Source organism: Chelon labrosus (genome assembly GCF_963514085.1).
Source record: "Chelon labrosus genome assembly, chromosome: 9".
In the NCBI taxonomy this organism is placed as follows: Eukaryota; Metazoa; Chordata; class Actinopteri; order Mugiliformes; family Mugilidae; genus Chelon; species Chelon labrosus.
This window is the reverse complement of record NC_140359.1, coordinates 26,781,380-26,798,530: the sequence shown is the minus strand read 5'-3', so window position 1 is coordinate 26,798,530 and position 17,151 is coordinate 26,781,380. Positions and strand designations below refer to the sequence as shown.

General features: G+C 42.9%; 1 protein-coding gene across 2 annotated transcripts in view; it reads right to left on the bottom strand.

The window, feature by feature from the left end:
• nf2a (NF2, moesin-ezrin-radixin like (MERLIN) tumor suppressor a) overlaps positions 1–17,151 on the bottom strand; it is a 32,242-nt gene that overhangs the window by 9,234 nt on the left and 5,857 nt on the right. Inside the window, exons 5-14 of one of the 2 annotated variants that reach the window (XM_084551915.1) lie at positions 7,881–7,949; positions 7,653–7,735; positions 5,464–5,539; positions 4,798–4,932; positions 4,642–4,716; positions 4,444–4,557; positions 3,759–3,881; positions 3,265–3,482; positions 2,018–2,123; positions 17–135 (exon numbers count right to left, since the gene is read on the bottom strand). In XM_084551915.1, the coding sequence (XP_084408041.1) occupies positions 17–135; positions 2,018–2,123; positions 3,265–3,482; positions 3,759–3,881; positions 4,444–4,557; positions 4,642–4,716; positions 4,798–4,932; positions 5,464–5,539; positions 7,653–7,735; positions 7,881–7,949 (1,118 nt within the window). Of the gene's footprint in view, positions 1–16; positions 136–2,017; positions 2,124–3,264; positions 3,483–3,758; positions 3,882–4,443; positions 4,717–4,797; positions 4,933–5,463; positions 5,540–7,652; positions 7,736–7,880; positions 7,950–17,151 lie in introns of both variants that reach the window. The other variant, XM_084551914.1, reaches the window with a different exon arrangement.

Sequence of the window (17,151 nt, the reverse complement as noted above, 5' to 3'; positions counted from 1 at the left end):
GTGCATGAGGACTCACTTCTCCTTCTCGATCTCCATGGAGAGGCGTTTCATGTCCGTGTCTTTAAAGTCAAAGCTGAGGTTCTCCCTGCTGAAGCTCAAGTCTGGAGGCATGCTGTCAGACGGCAGTCCCGGGGACTAAGAATAAGAGACGAGAGAAATACAGAAAAGAAAATGAACATCCATAAATAGATGGCAAGATTATAGCACACTGGTTCCAGAGAGTATGGTTGCAGAATGTACGGACACGGTGGTGCAGTGTCAGCTTGAAGGGACGAAGAAGTAAAAGGATTCAACCCGTTTGATGGCAACAAACCATGAAACTTTGTAAATGCATGAAATGCACCGGCCACGTGCCTCCTCAGGAGTCGGCCGGGTTCAGAAGTGGACCCGATACACAACATAAATGGAAATTCAACGCTCAACATTCATTCATTTTCTGTAACCACTTGTCCTCTGGATGGTCGCGGTGGGGGAGAGGCGGGGTCCACCCTGGACAGGTCTCCAGTCTATCTCAGGGCTGACACAGAGAGACACTCACACCTACGGCCAATTTAGAATCACCACTGAACGTAACGAGTCTTTGGACGGTGGGAGGAAGCTGGAGAACCTGGAGAGAACCCACGCAGACACAGGGAGAACATGCAAACTCCACACAGAAAGGCCCCAGTCGGCTGATGGATTAGAACCCAGAACTATCCTGCGGTGAGGCATCATCAGTGCTAACCACCACACCACTGTGCCGCCCCCAACGCTCGACATGGGAATCAAAAGTAGAGGGTGGATAAATTCAACGCACATTCAAACACGGTCTGGTAGAGCATAGAATCGCTCCGGTCCCGCTAATGGATTGTGAGCTTGTGTAGTAGTGAGTTTATGTGTGTGGACTATTCATAGGGACAGATGTAGTGACGCTCAGGTGGACGCGTGTTCTTTTGTGACGAGTTTAGGCTTTTCCATTCATGAGCCGATAATGGCGTCGTGTTCTATAGTTAGCCTCGATCTTGATGTGTGCGTGTGCGTACATGTGTGCAGGCAGATGAATGTGTAATGTGTGGGTTTTTAGCATGTTGGAAGCTCGTGCGTAGGCTGCCTTATGCGCTGCCTGGTCTTATGCAAGCATCTTCTGTTCTAGTGTGGCTTTGCAGCGCTGCACTAACTGTGTGTTATTAGGAATCAAGATAAAACTGTTAATTTCATCCCAGCAGCAGCAGCAGCAGCAGCAGCAGCAGCAGCAGCAGCTCATTCTCCCAACGGGGAAGGACTCTTTTTTTCTGTGTAACCGACCGCATGTGCAGTTCTACGTTATGCATATTTCTTTTATGCATGAATGTATTTACCTTTTGTTGTCACATATAAATCCAATTCAGTATATATATATATTTTGATGAGGCCATAATTGCATATTTTATTGAATACAAACTTGAACAAGAGAAGAGCAAAAACTATTTTACACCACTGCATCCGACGCTTTGCATTGCACTTGGTGATACGTGGCTTGGATGCAGCTGCTCGGACATGGAAACCCATTCCATGAAGCTCTCCATGCACTGTTCTTGAGCTAATCTGAAGGCCACATGAAGTTTGGACGTCTGACTCTGCAGAAGGTTGGCAACCTCTGCGCACTACGCGACCCAGCATCCACTGACCCCGCTCTGTCATTTTACTTCGTGGCTGAGCTGCTGTCGTTCCCAATCGCTTCCACTTTGTTATAATACCACTGACAGTTGACTGTGGAATATTTAGTAGCAAGGAAATTTCACAACTGGACTTGTTGCACAGGTGGCATCCTATCACAGTACCACGCTGGAATACACTGAGCTCCTGAGAGCGACCCATTCTTTCACAAACGTTTGTAGAAGCAGTCTGCATGACTAGGTGCTTGATTTTATATATACACCTGTGGCCATGGAAGTGATTGGAACACCTGAACTCAATTATTTGGATGGGTGAGTGAATACTTTTGGCAATATAGTGTATGTGAGCACCAGCATGTGTTTGTGTGCCCCAGGTCAGGTACCGTATAGACAGCCTTGCTGGTAATCTCCAGCAGCTTGTGCTTTGCCCTGCGTTCTGAATCCCTGGCCTCCTGCAGGTCCTGCTTCAGCTGCTCGGCCTCCTTCGCCCTGAGGGACAAACACACACAGAGAGATGCAGACTTAATATGTTAATTCAGCTCAGACTCCTTCCAAGGAAACAGAATTATCTAAATTGAATCCAAAATTGTCTGACACAATCAGTGCATCGGGCGCTCAGCTCAATATCACTTTGTTATTACATACATGATCAATGTATGACCCACACAGAGATGTAAGCGCGCTCTGCCGAGTGTTCCCGAACACTCAGCAGTTCCCGGTCGATGTGGGGGAGCTGTGCGCCTCGAGGGTTTGAGTGGACGTAGTCATTTACATGTCGAGTGCCACAGGTTTAAATTTTCTGTGGTGCAGAGAAGTGCTCATCCACAAACTGCATTTAGTGCCAAGTGGCTTAATGGTGCCGATGAAATCATTGCCTAATAAGTTGTGAAGGAGAGGCTCTGGAGTGATATTCTCACTGTGTGTGTGTGTCTGTGTACGGTTTTATCATGAAAATGAATTGATTGGCATCTATCAAGCTCTATAAAGGGCAGAATGAGAATCGCTCAATTCCCAATCTCTTATCCGTTTGACCTACAAAGAAATAATAAAAAAGTCAAGAGCAGATGTTGATTTTGTTGATTTGATCCACTCCAGGATGTAACGGCACACTTGCTTTTTTCAGGGCTCAGATAAATCCCAGATCAAATATTCTTTTTTTTTTTTCCTTTCAAGCACTGTAAAGCTTCAGCGTGTAGTAAAAGAGGCCCCAATCCATCGATACTGCTGCTAACAATTAACTAGCACAAATTAAATCCTGTGCCTCAAACCCAGGGGGAGGATGGCTAGACAAAAGCTTTTACCTCCCATTTCCTCTGTGTGCAGTAAATTGGCTGTAACCTGCTTTTTCAGCTGCAACGCATGAACAAAGCTTTTGAAATTAAATGATTTTAAACAAGTTCTTGTTTTTCTTGACCAAGCAATTTACTTAGCTTTTTGCTCTGAGCATTATCCACTGACCACTGAGCTCCAGAGAGCAAACAGACAGCTTCCACTATAAAAACTCTTTCAAAGTTAGTGAGATTTTAAAAGTAAGATACGCAAAGAGCTAAAAGGTGTGTGTGGGATGGATGCTAAGACAGCATAAGAGCGATGGTGCCCACTCCATCCACTGATCATCCACAAAACCCACCTCCTTTCCGACTCCTCGGCCATCTTGAGGGCTAGCATCTCTGCCTCCAGCATCTTCTGTTCCATGAGCCGTCGCTCCTCCTGGCCGCGGATGGCGGTCACTTTGATGCGCTGCATCTCCGTCTCAGCCTCGGCAGCTTTCTGGGCCAGCAGCTTGGCCTCCTCCTCGGCGATCTGGGCCTTCTCGGCCAGCAGGTCCGCCGTCTGCTCCGAACGCAGCTGGAGAGGAGGAAGAGGGAGCCGGAGGAAAAGTAGGGGATGACAGTTAGAAGTTAAAAATGGGACAGGAAATGGAGGAAAGACGGAAAGATTAACGGATGAAAATATGTACAAAGAATGAGAAAACAGAAGAGGGAGAGAAATAGTAAACGCTTCTTAACATGAACATGTTATGGGTGTTGAGAGGAGCGCAATTTGACAAATTATTTTGTTTTGACATGTTGCATGTGACACAGCCAGACAAATTTTAGACGCAGCTGACCAGCTCAATCTTACCAGTGCCTCGTTGGCCATGTGAGCCTCATCCTGCAGCTGAATCAGCCTCCTCTCCAGCTCGTCCCTGGCTCTCTCCGCCTCCTCCCGGAGCTGCTTCTCCCTTTGCAGACGCTGCCTCTCCACCTGAATGACACAGGTGTTGGAGGGAGGTCAAAGAAAATGGGGACGAGGTGGGACAAACGTGTAGAAATGAATTTGAAAAGTGGGAATGTAGGTGATAATAATAATAATACAACAAAAGATAAATCATGATTTATTATAATAAGACTTATTTTGACGTAAATAAATCACATTCATACTAAAAAACTGCGTCTTTTAGGTGTTTTGACTACGAAACTGTGTGGAATATATTTGGTGCATCTAAATCCACCTGATTAAAGTGAGCCACATTTGATCAGCTCATAAAAAAACAATGCTTTTGCACAGGAAATGCACTTTAAATCACTGCTCAGCATGAAATAAATAACTAATACATATGGAGATAACATCATATTCATGTGGATCCATGGGGACCAATGAAATTCACTGTTTGAGGTTTCTCTTGTGCTCTTTTGACAGAGCCATCTTTTTGCACCCTTGTCTTCTGCAGCGGGTGGAAATATGCATTCATTTGTACGTCTTTCTTTGCAGATTTTCAGATTTTTCTCAAACCCATTCTCCTCGTCTTTGTTTCCGCTACCAGTACCTGCTTCCTGGCCCTTTCCTCTCTGGCCTGAGCCCTCATCTGCTGCACTTCGAGCGAGTCCACGCGGCGTCGGCGCATGAACAGGTCATGGTTCCCAATACACAGCTGAAGGATCTGCACAAGAGAAGCAACAACTATTACAAAGTGACATCTAAGAGCCACGACCGGAACGACTTTGACAATCTCACCCACACTCACCAACTTGTTGACTCTCAGCCGAGAAGAATTGAACTTGAAGACGTTGGTTTTCTTGTCCAGAGGTTTGATGGTAAACTGAACATTAAAGAAACAAACGTTTGCATTTTAAAGCCAAACTTGACAAGCAACACACTTTCAGTCATCTTCAGCTCCTACCTCCTTGTCGCTGTATGAGATGTTACGGATTTCATTCCAAGGGAAGGAGCACTTGGGCGTCAGCTTGTTGTCCGGCTCGTAGATGTGCAGACCCAGGGCGTCCACTCCCAGCAGCAGATCTGTTCCCTTTTTATTCTGAGCAACATTAACAGAGTAAATAAAGCCATTCTGCTACCCGACGCTGCCGAGGCTGAGAGGGCCAACCTTTCAGGCGGCATTTATTTGTACCTGCAATTGGAGGAGGTGGCACCGTGGTGGCTGTGCTTGCCAAAACTATTAGTTTGAACTGAGCTGCAGGATGCCAGTATACCGAGTATACGACACGCTGAATTACTTAAGCCGGGTTTGACTTTTAGGTGGTATTCTAAAATGTCTCAGCCTGTTAGAGAACACAAGGATCGAGGCCAGCGACGGCTCGAGTGAATTTCCGTTGCTTAAGAGGTTTCTTTTTGTCACGACTCACCTGTAAAACACGTCTGTCAACCCCAAAATATACACATTTGTTTAAAAATGCTCAAATTTCAAACAATAGATTAATCTTCGGAGACACACCGGTGAGTCAGAGCGCCGTTATCGCCGTTTCATACAACGTGGTAAGGTGTCACACCTCCTAATCTCCCATATTGGCTCTCTTTGTATAGATATAGCAAGGAAGCATTGACTCACCCTGATTAAAAAGTAATTGACGCCATACATGTCCAGGTCCTGAGCTATTTTTAAGTACTCCATCTCGGCTTCATCCCTGTTTCAAAGAGAGACGACAAGAGGGAGAAGAGGATTGGGAGGGATCCAAGGGGAAGGGCGGGAGGAGAGGAGGTGCAGAAGTGGGGAGGAAAAAGGAGATCAGACCTTGTTTCCTCTGCTTTTGTGTGCGATCCATTAAAAACTTTACCACATAGCTCTTGCGAGGGCGAAAACATAAGCTCAGCACTGACACAAAACACAAGTATACTTCCCTAACAGGCTTTAGAGGTCACGCTTGATGGAAAACAAGACTTATTCTGATGCCCCCAAGACTTTAAATACCATGAGAGAGAAAAGCGAATACACCAAACTCTCTTTTTTTTCCCCCTCATCTCTTTCCTTGCAGTGATGTTGCTAGATCTGTTGAGATTTCAGGGTCAAATCAGCAAAAAAAAGAACATTAGCATACTTTGATGGCGGGGGAGAAATCAGGCCACGTCGACGCCTCAACTTTTAATAACTGGCTGTTTGATACGGGATATGGTTTAAGCTTCATTAAAGTTTGAACAGTCAAGAGAGCATTATTGCCAAGTAAACAAATCCTAACTAGGTTGGACACGGAGAACATTCTGACTTTAGAGTGGATCCGGAGGAATTTAAATCTCAGCGCTTTGATTTATGCTGCGGAAGCCGCAGATTTTTCACTCTGTAAAAGTACATGTCAGTTCATTTAATGTGGTGCTGGCATAATTTTTTACATTTTTTTTATTAATCAATGTTGAATCAAGTTCTAAAGGAACGTGAACCAAATGCAGATGACATAAAACTTTCACTGCGTGGTGTAATCTGGGACTGGACGTTACACCTTAATACTTGGTTCATTAAAATGTCTCCGTAGTGTTGGAAATCTATGCCATTCAGGGCTGTTAAAGTACATATGCACAAACTTATTAGAATTCGTCCTGAGGGAAACATACACAGATCAGCCACAACATTAAAACCACTGACAGGAGAAGTGAATAACATCGACCATCGACAATTCAGTGTTCTGCTGGGAAACTTTTGGACCTGGCATTCATTGGTGTGGATGTTACTTAGACATGTAGCACCCACCTAGACCAGACCAGGCACCCCCACCCCATAGCAATGACACTCCTTGATGGCAGCAGCCATCCCCAGCAGGATGCAGCCTGACACAGACCAACTCAAAAAAACATGAAGAACAGCACAAGGTGTTGACCTGGCCTCCAAATTCACTAGATCCCAAACTGATCAAGTATCTGTGGGATGATCCACAGAGGCCCCTCCCCTCAAAGGCCCCCCCATTAACAACATTCTGTTGCCAAACACCACAGGACACCCTCAGAAGGCCCATGTCCATTCTCTGAGGAGTCACAAACTGTTAGGGAGACCTATACAATATTAGGAATGTGGTCATAATGTTATGCCTGATCTGTGTATATGTTTGTATTAAATTTCTTGGCAATCCATCAAATATTTGGAAGATTGAGCCTTGCCATTAATAAAGAAACATGTTTATTTCCCACGTTTTATGTGCACAAAAAGCACAAGTACAACCAAAACTACAAAGTGTCATCACAAGGCCAGTCGCCTCCATCCTGGGCCCCTCCTCCCTATTCTGCATCCAGCTCCCCTCCCACTGCTTAGTTTGAAAGGGTTATTGATCAGCACCAGTGCCACTGTTATTATTTTTGTTGAAGTACTGAGGTTTCTGGCTCATAGAAGTCACTTCCCAGCCTCAAACTCCCCACCCACTGAGCTTTGAGACACTTCAAAACACCCACAACTGTTCCCTATCCACTGATATTTATGCTCATGTCGTATTACAACAATTGCAATTACAGCAGCTTTACTGTGGAAGGGTTTCTACATAATAGGTGCATTTCCTTTGATTATGAAGTGCATTAAATAACACTTTATTGACAGGTTGTGGTCAATGGAGCAGCACGGTGTCGGCACATTTTCTTCATAAAATGTTAGAAAAAGTTTATACTTCAAAAAAAAGTTCCCTTCAGAAACCACTCTTTTTGCCTCTGTGCATAAAACTTTTTTTTTTTTTTTTTTGTGGAACAAAGTGAACTCCAAAGCTGAAATTTGTGCTGAGGAGTGTGGAACTTCACAGCGGTCCAGTTGGGTTTAGCGGCTCTTACCTCGTCCTGCCCCTGTGCTCTGCGTAACACGCTGTGATCCTCTCCTCCCACATTTCTGCAGTCATCTGGTACAAGTTAATCACCTGGAGCGGAGAAAGACTGGCGTTAGTATTCATAAATGCACGCAGACGATGCAGCGCGTACTAAAAATGCCCCACATGAAGCAGGAAAAGAAGACAAACTCGTCTTTACTCATTAACGACAATAAGTAAACCATCTGTCACGAACCCTCTTTGGTAGCAGCTCCTCCTCAGCCAAGAAGCCGGGCTTATGAACATCAGGGTCATAGTCTCCGTACTGCAAAATAGAGCAAAAGTGCCAAAATGATTAAAATCACTCCAAACTAATGGCCGCTATACGTCGTCCATCCAGCAACAGCCCAGACAAAGCCTCTCCTGGGAGCTGTTCAGAAGATGAAACTACAGCGCTGCCAAGAAAAAAAAAAAAAAAAAAAAAAAGGGCCTCTCTGAGAATGAATGGAGGCCGGTCTGCCATCAGGTCACTAATGTGCACTGTGCGCCCTGTGGCCGAGTTGTCGGGAGACGGCGTAAATGATGCAATTAGAGATATCTCTGGGAGAACTGAGATAACTTATCGTCATGGAGCTGGGCTGCAAATTATATCAGGCGTGTTTGACGAGAGATACAGAAAGGATTAGGCATGACTGAGAGGCGGTGGGAAGTTCATTTGGCTGCTGCAAAACTGGTGGAAGGATATGAATTATGCATGTGGCAACACTTGGAGAAAGAAAGTGGGCTATGGAAGCAGATTTATGTAAGTAGGTTAACATGATCGTTTAGCTACAACTGTGCTTTGCTGCAGGTTTTTAAGGTGTCACTATCAAATGGAGTTGTGTCAGTGCTTAACAGTTAAGCTGACGTCAACTTATTTATGTACGCCGATCAGCCACAACATTAAAACCACTGACAGAGGAAGTGAATAACATTGAGCATCTTTGTGACAATTCAGTGTTCTGCTGGGAAACTTTTGGACCTGGCATTCATTGGTGTGGATGTTACAGGCCTGGATGTGTGAATACTGACGAAAGCAAAGTCGGCAAATGTAAATGGAATCTATGCAGATTGTGGCGGCTTCCCTTTGTAGAGTAAATGCCACTTTTTATTCTGATATTTAAATCATACTTCTGCTTCTATTCCAGTTTTTCCTTCTTTACGTCTACATTTTATGACCGGTAATTAGTTGGAAACATGTGCATGTCTATCGTTTGTGTTTTCACTATTTAGCATCACATTAAGTGCACTACACCGAACAGCCACAACATTAAAACCACTCACAGGAGAAGTGAATGACATTGACCATCTTGTGACAATTCAGTGTCCTGCTGGGAAACTTCTGGACCTGGCATTCATTGGTGTGGATGTTACTTAGACATGTAGCACCCACCTAGACCAGACCAGGCACCCCCACCCCATAGCAATGACACTCCTTGATGGCAGCAGCCATCCCCAGCAGGATGCAGCCACAAAACAGTTTAGGAACAACTAAAAAAAAAACATGAAGAACAGCACAAGGTGTTGACCTGGCCTCCAAATTCACTAGATCCCAAACTGATCAAGTATCTGTGGGATGATCCACAGAGGCCCCTCCCCTCAAAGCCCCCCCCACTAACAGCATCCTGTTGATCAGACACCACAGGACACCCTCAGAAGGCCCATGTCCATTCTCTGATGAGCCACCACAAGGGATACCTGCGCAGTATTAGGAAGGTTGTCATAACGTTGGATTATTCCGCAGCACTGCCATAGAACTCGGGTATAACTTGATTTAAAAAAATGAGACACTTCAGCCCTCGGCAAAGACACAATGAAACATGTTTTCTAAATAATTCTTCCACTCTCTTCTTTCTGCAGGGATTACTAACTCAAATACAATCTAGCTTGATGGATTATGGATGAGTTGTCGTGTTTTAGGCCTAAACAATAACAACAAAAAATCTGAACCTGTAATCAATTGAATCTTTTTGGCATATCGACTAATGCAAGAATGAAAGCACCAAAAGTTACTAAAGCAATTGCCAAACACTGAACATGCAAAATAATCTGCTGAAGAGGCTTTTGTGTTTGACTCTGAACTTTCCAGTTCAGCGAGAAATACAGGTAGTCGAAAAAAAAAGACTCATTCCTGATTCTGTGACGGACACAAGCTGCTTAAGCAGTCGGACAGCCAAAAACCTTCTGATGCTCCTCACGTAATTGCAAGGAAACATTTCCCTGCTGTGTCACCTTCAGTTGGTTCAATTACCTGGAGGAGCAGAAAACTGCACGCAACGAAAGAAACCGTCTCACGTGCGGTGGGGTATTTTTGCTGCTGCTGTACACTGAATTGTGTTTGAAGGGAAAATACATCATTAAGTCCTTAAACAGTGAGAACAGATTACAAATGCACATTTTTAACAGCAAATTTATGCTTGTTTGCGCATAATAAATGGGAATCCTTTGGCCCTGTGTCTGGGTACAATCAGGAAAAATAATTGCGATATGTTGTGTTGTTTTGTTGTTTAGGCTTTTATCACGAGGACTGTTTGGGTTTCATTACTGTGTGCACCAGTCTGAAAACACTACTTAACAGACCCAAATTTAATAAGCTCAACACACAACAGCAACGCCGGGAACACCGGTCTAGTGGCTAACAGAGTGGAGAGGCCGAGGGCCATTTAATTAGATCCTCTCCCTTCAGTTTCCCATCATCGCCTCTTCTCCTCCCTCGGTTCATCACCTTTTTGTTTGTAACATAATACATAATTGATGATATATAGATTGATGGAGGTGCTGCGGCGCCGCTGGGCCTCCGTTCGGTGAGGGACGGGGTGGCATTTTGCCAGCGACAGTGTTCTCAGACAGTTCATGTTTACTCACCTTTCTTCCAATTATTTTAAAAAGTCCAAACCAACAGCAGCAGTTCATTCTCAAAGGATGGCTTTGTGTGTTTTCATCTGGCAACTAGCAGCAGCAGCAACTCAACAGTGACCGCCAAGCGATGGCTATACAGTAGTATGGTCAATAGAGCCCCAATCACACAGAAGAAGGAGGAACAGTTAGAAATACAGGTTTCTAAAAGCTGGTATGAAAATACCCTCTGACCAATGAAATGCATTCTTTTGTGCAACTATTAGATCTGCTGTAGGGATCAGTCTGATGCTTACTGGGATCCACAAGGGAAATAATAAAAATAAAATTAAAATTAAATTTAAAATTTAAAATTAAAAATTAAAATAATCAAAAATTAAAATAATTAAAATAAATCAAAAATTAAAAATAAATCAAAATAAATCAAAAATAAAAAAAAAAATTTAAAAAATAAAAAAATTTAAAAAATTAAAATTGATGCTTACTGGGATCCACAAGGGAAATAATAAAAATAAAATAAAATAAAATAAAAATGAAATTAAAAAATAAAATAATTAAAATAAATCAAAAATGAAAAATAAATCAAAATAAATCAAAAATTAAAAAAATAAAATAACTAAAAAATTAAAAAAATAAAAATAAATATATATAAAAATATATAATAACATTAACATTAAAAACTAAGATTTAAATGTAAAAATGTAAAAAATAAATAAAAAATAAAATAAAATAAAGGACAAACTGACACAGAAGGCATAATTTAATATCTATCTATCATATTGGCTCAAGCATAGCACTGATGTCCATTTTTCAGGAAGAGATCGATCTATACAAGATTTTCATTTGGACAAATCTACAAAAATATACAAGTAAGTATACTCTGTATACATAGGATAGATTTTAGCATTATATCATTTTAGCATTATATGTTGACATGGGAAACATTAAACCTCAAAAATGAGAGTGCTGCCAATCATTAAGTGAACATAACAGCATTTAACTCACCGGTGTAGCTAAGTCCATCCTCTTCCTGTTTAGTAGCTGTTAATATTTACACTCACTGCACTGATTCAGATTACCCATCTGTGCTACAAATTTCAATATGATGACAAAACAACGTCATTTTCTCTCTCTATACCTTCACTTTTCATAATGATTCGTGTAACTTCTCGGTCATGCTGAACCACTGCAAGTTGTTACTGAATTCAGGCGTCTCTGCAGCAGCTGTCTGCCCGTCTCCCTCGCGCTAGCGCCGGGCTCACCCGAGCTGCGGCAGGCATCAACTTCCTGACAGCTGGGACAGGTGAGTGAAGCAGAATTTGCATATTCTCGGAGGGAGAAGCTGACAAATTCCAATGAGCGCTGCATAACATATTGAACGGCTCAGACTGAAAAGAGCATCTCTGTTTAACACTGCTGTTTACATAGATTGGAAGCCATCATATCTGTGTCATGTGACATGAGGTGGAGAAAAATAGAAACAAAAACAAACTGGGATTCAAGTAAACAGGCTCAAGTGGAAAGTTTCTTATTCTATTTTCCAAAGATTAGTTTAGGTTACACATTATTCCCACCTGTGTCACTGATGCCTATTAGCTCGTCATATCCCTTCCCACTCAGCTGGATGCCACGCTCCAAACTGCTGAGGAAGACGACTTCACTCCCTACTCATCCTCGCTGCAAAGTGTCTACCTCTGCATTTCTTCCAGGGAGGCTGTTTCTTGAAATTTCTCTTGTCAACCCCTCCTTGTTGCACTGACTGCACCCACTCAGAATATACAAACTCAGAAACCATGAGAACTCACAACCAAGGGGTGAACTGTGTTAAAGGAGCGTACACAGGCTGTCAGCTGAAAAAAAAATGATTCTCTCTACATATACAGCGCCTACAGTTAAAAGGTGGTATGACCAGAACCACGGGGGAAAAGTTGGCCTCTTAAATAAATTATTCACTTCGCCTGGAAATCTAGTGTTGCTCCGCTCGCAAAAATAACTTTTAAAATCCTCTTACAACATCCAAATGTGGTCTTTTTCTTGACCATACTGATGAGACGATGCTGTAATTGGCATGGTTATTTTTACTTCCTGTCTGTGATTACACTCACCTGTCTGGCCTTGTGTCTTTTGTCTGCCACCGTGTGTGAGTGTGTGTGTATATATATATATATAAAACCCTGCCTTTCCCTTAGTCCTATTGTCTGTGATGTTACCCCTTGGTAATATTACGTTCAGTTCCTTGTGCTTCCTCATGTTTTGCGTGTTCCTGTGTTCTTCTATTGGATTTGGTATTCACCTGCTTTGAGATTTTACTTGCAAACCGTGCAGCACCTTTCGTTCTGGAGTTTGTGAGTTTATATTAAAGTCATCTTGCTTTAAGTCCAACAGTAATCCTCCTTTTCTCCGTTTTGAGCCGTTTCCTTCATTTGCTCCATGCGCAGATCCTTCTCCTATTAGAAGGACCATTTCCAGCTCGACTTTCAGACAGATGGCCTCCCATTACTATGATCACAGTAGAATCAATGACCGTGTGCTGCTCTGTCCAGACAGAGCCAGCAAAGCGAACCCAAATCCATACCATTTCCACCACCATGCCACAGAATTGGTACGAGTTTTTTTTTTTCTCCTGAGACGCTGTCCTTTGTCTGGACCAAACACGATATATGAAGACACATGATGACACAGCAGAGTTTCTAATGTACTCACTACATAGTTGTGTGACTGACCTGCTCTGAGAATTTATTTAAATTATGAAAATGGCCTCACACACAGTTGTGATTCTAAATTGGCTGTAGGTGTGAGTGTGAATGGTTGTTTGTCTCTCTGTGTTAGCCCTGAAATAGACTGGAGACCTGTCCAGGGTGGACCCCGCCTGTCGCCTGATGACAGCTGGGATAAGCTCCAGCCTCCCCGCGACCCTTTACAGCAGTGGCCCCCAACCAGTTTTACGCCACGGACCGGTTTAATGTCAGACAATATTTTCATGGACCAATCTAAAGGTGTAGCAGATAAAAACTAAATGTTTCCTTTTAAAATACTCCAAAGGCTTGTCTCTTAATGCGGGGTTCTTGGTCTCCAAGTGGCGAACCAGAGATCCATCATTAGAGAGCCGGTCTCCACATATTATGCACAGCGGGCTTGGTGCGTGGGAATCGCCCGTTGCGATAAATCCATATTTTAAGTAGGATTCCTGATATTGTCTGTTAAAATGCAGCTTTCTTTCTTTTGGCAGTGCAGCCTCCTCTTCTGTCGCTTCACTGGACCGTTTCCCCTTCGCAAAGAAACTTTCTAAAGACGTTTGTTTTTTACTCATTTTGCTAGTTTGGGGGTTTAAATTTAGAGGGACGTATCGCGTGATCTACGGTCTCGAGGCCTCGACATGCGTCAAGAGTGAGTCACAGACGGATGTAATGGAGAGAATCCGGTCATTTTTCAAAATAAAACATCATTCAGACTCAGATAATAAATCAAACGGAAATAATGGAAGTTATTTATTCTTTCTGTGTGGCCCGGTACCAAATGACCAACAGACTGGTACCGGTCCGGGACCCGGGGGTCGGGGATCGCTGCTTTACAGGACAAGCAGTTACAGAAGATAAATGAATGAATGAATGAATGAACTTTGTATGTAGGAACTCTTTCAAGGGGAATCAAGTGTTTATTTGCCCAAATAAAAAAGGCCAACATCTTCCTATTTCTTATATTTTCACGTGACTATATAGGCAAGGTAACTCAAACCAGATGACTTACATTTTGTTTGTACATTGTGCATAGTGCAGGAGCACATTTTTTGTCTTATGTTAATTCGTTTGTTTATGAATTAGTCAACGGAGTCAATGAGTGGCACAAATTCTGAATTAAAATGACTTTTTCAAGAAAAACAAGCCAAATGTTTCCCAGTTGTTTTCTCAATTGTCTCTTAGGTTTGCGATCTATGATGCACACAGCTAGTCAAAAGTTATAATCCTTTGGACCTTGCTGTACAGGTGAAATTGTGGTAAAGGAATCAGTCAGAGCCTTTGTGCACACACACACACAGATTCCTCCTCTCCTGCTAACATCCATTATCCCCTCTATTCATGCTCTCTTTGCAACTCATACACAGTAATGGTAGCTTTTATGGCATCCTACTGTGTCTGTTGTGAATTACACAACACTCTCTTCTCTGACTGAAAACTGATTACACACACGGATCCTGTGAGTAACCATCCGTACCTGAGCAGCGCTCTGATTCACCGTATAATAATATATAAAAAAAAGTTAAATTTTAAACATTAAATCTCTCTTGGAATACGTCTTTACTCTTCTCTTGTTGCCGTCTTCAGGCTGGCATAATCATGATTAAAGATGAGCCGAGGCAGCAAAGTAGATCCCACTGTGCGATATACTCTACTTCACTGACTACACAGCGGTTCTGCACAAAAAAAAAAAATGATGATGGAAAAGAGGAGGAAAAAAAATCTGGCAAAGAAACAAGTATCTGTCTCCACTTTACAATGCCAATTTGTTCAAAGTGACTTTAATCAAAGTGGACTGCTGATCAAATGAAAACAGATTGCGGCCACTCATTTTTTCCACACTGAGATTGCTGACAACAGAGGCTAAAGCTCCTTTAACCTAGGGATGTTAAATTGGCACGAGAAAGGCAAGTACAGGACGGCTCTTGTCCAAATCCTTGAAGCAGAGCTCTGGTCTCTGTGGACCCTGTCAGCCTGTCGAAGGATCTGCACCTTATTCCCCCCATCGTTTCGGCGAGATGGGATCCTTCAACCAAAACGACTGACATCGCTTGAGGTTTAATAAGGCAGCTTCTGCTTGTGGAGTGATTTCCATAGACTACAGGTAACTTGCTTGATCCTCAACCGAAAAATGAAAACGTTCGTATAGCACCCTATATTTATACACTGACCAGGCATAACATTATGACAACCTTCCTAATGTTGTGCAGGTCTCCCTTGTGGTGACTCATCAGAGAATGGACATGGGCCTTCTGAGGGTGTCCTGTGGTGTCTGGTAACAGGAAGTTGTTAGTGGGGCGGGGCCTTTGAGGGGAGGGGCCTCTGTGGATCATCCCACTGATACTTGATCAGTTTGGGATCTAGTGAATTTGGAGGCCAGGTCAACACCTTGTGCTGTTCTTCATGTTTTTTTTTTTAGTTGTTCCTGAAGTGTTTTTGTGTGTGTGTCTGTGTCAGGCTGCATCCTGCTGGGGATGGCTGCTGCCATCAAGGAGTGTCATTGCTATGGGGTGGGGGTGCCTGGTCTGGTCTAGGTGGGTGCTACATGTCTAAGTAACATCCACACCAATGAATGCCAGGTCCAGAAGTTTCCCAGCAGAACATTGAACTGTCACAAGATGGTCAACGTTATTCACTTCTCCTGTCAGAGTGGTTTTAATGTTGTGGCTGATCAGTGTAGCGTGTTATACAAACAATATAGACATGCACGTGTTTCCAACTAATTACTGGTCAAAAAATGTATACGTAAAGAAGGAAAAACTGGAATAGAAGTAATTTAAATATCAGAATAAAAATTTACTTTACAAAGTGAAGCTGCAATCATAACCTCAGATCATAACAAACCAAGCGCTCCCCTGAGATCGCTGTTTTGATCAGAAGCCTGAAATACCTTTAAAGACTCCTAGGAGTGGTTCTACTAAAAGCTACTTCTAGATGTCTTCACTCTTCATTCCTGTATATATAAGAATGAGCCCTGATAACTTAAGCATACTTGATAATCCAGTCACAAACCTAAGTGAAGACTAGAAAATGAATGGCATCTAAATTTGCTAAAAACTGCACAAACCTGCAGATGATACTGTAATCTGCTTTTCCTCAGCCCACAGACCTTCTTCTCTTCTGCGCAGGCACAAGCAACTTGCCCTCAGACCAGAAAAGGTGAAATGCACAATTTCCCAGCAGCCATATACACCCTTGAAGATCCTTATCCCTACTGCTTTAAACTCACGGTCACACCTCACACACCTTAAACGCTAACCAGAAGCACAAATTCAGTCCTGAGGCTACCGTGATGCACAACTGGACACTCTTCACTGCTTTGCCTCACCTCTTCAGCAGATACGGTGTTCCCACTTAAACTATTTAATAATTAAGACGTCATATTTGAATTTTTCTTCCTGCTTGCAGATCTGCTGGATAGATGCTGCTTTTAAAAAAGGCTTCTTGCAGAAACCTGGCTTCCTAGCTTGTAAATAAAATGCATTTCATCCGAAGCTCTGTAACGCTAAACAAAAAAAGAAGAGGGGGAATTTTAAAAATCAATAACCGAACTAGCAAGTGAAAGTGTAACGCGTGCTCTTCTGGTCCTTATCCGGACTCAGAGAGCAGAGATCTGGATCACCGCAGCTGCTGATTTATGACTTTTCTGGGAGGAGGCTGGATATGAGAAGATTATAAAAGACAAGGGGTATAAAGGTAGACAGTCTCTTTGTACTTTTTGAGAGAGAAAAGGGCACACCACAACAGTGCAATATTTGTCAGCTGCTGAACAAAGAAACAGATATGTCTTTAACCCCTAGATGACTCAGACTGCAGCCGAGGTAACGTATGAATTCCTCCAGTGCCGGTTTGTGCACATTCTATACGTACCTAGGAACCTTCTGCAAGCGCTAGTTT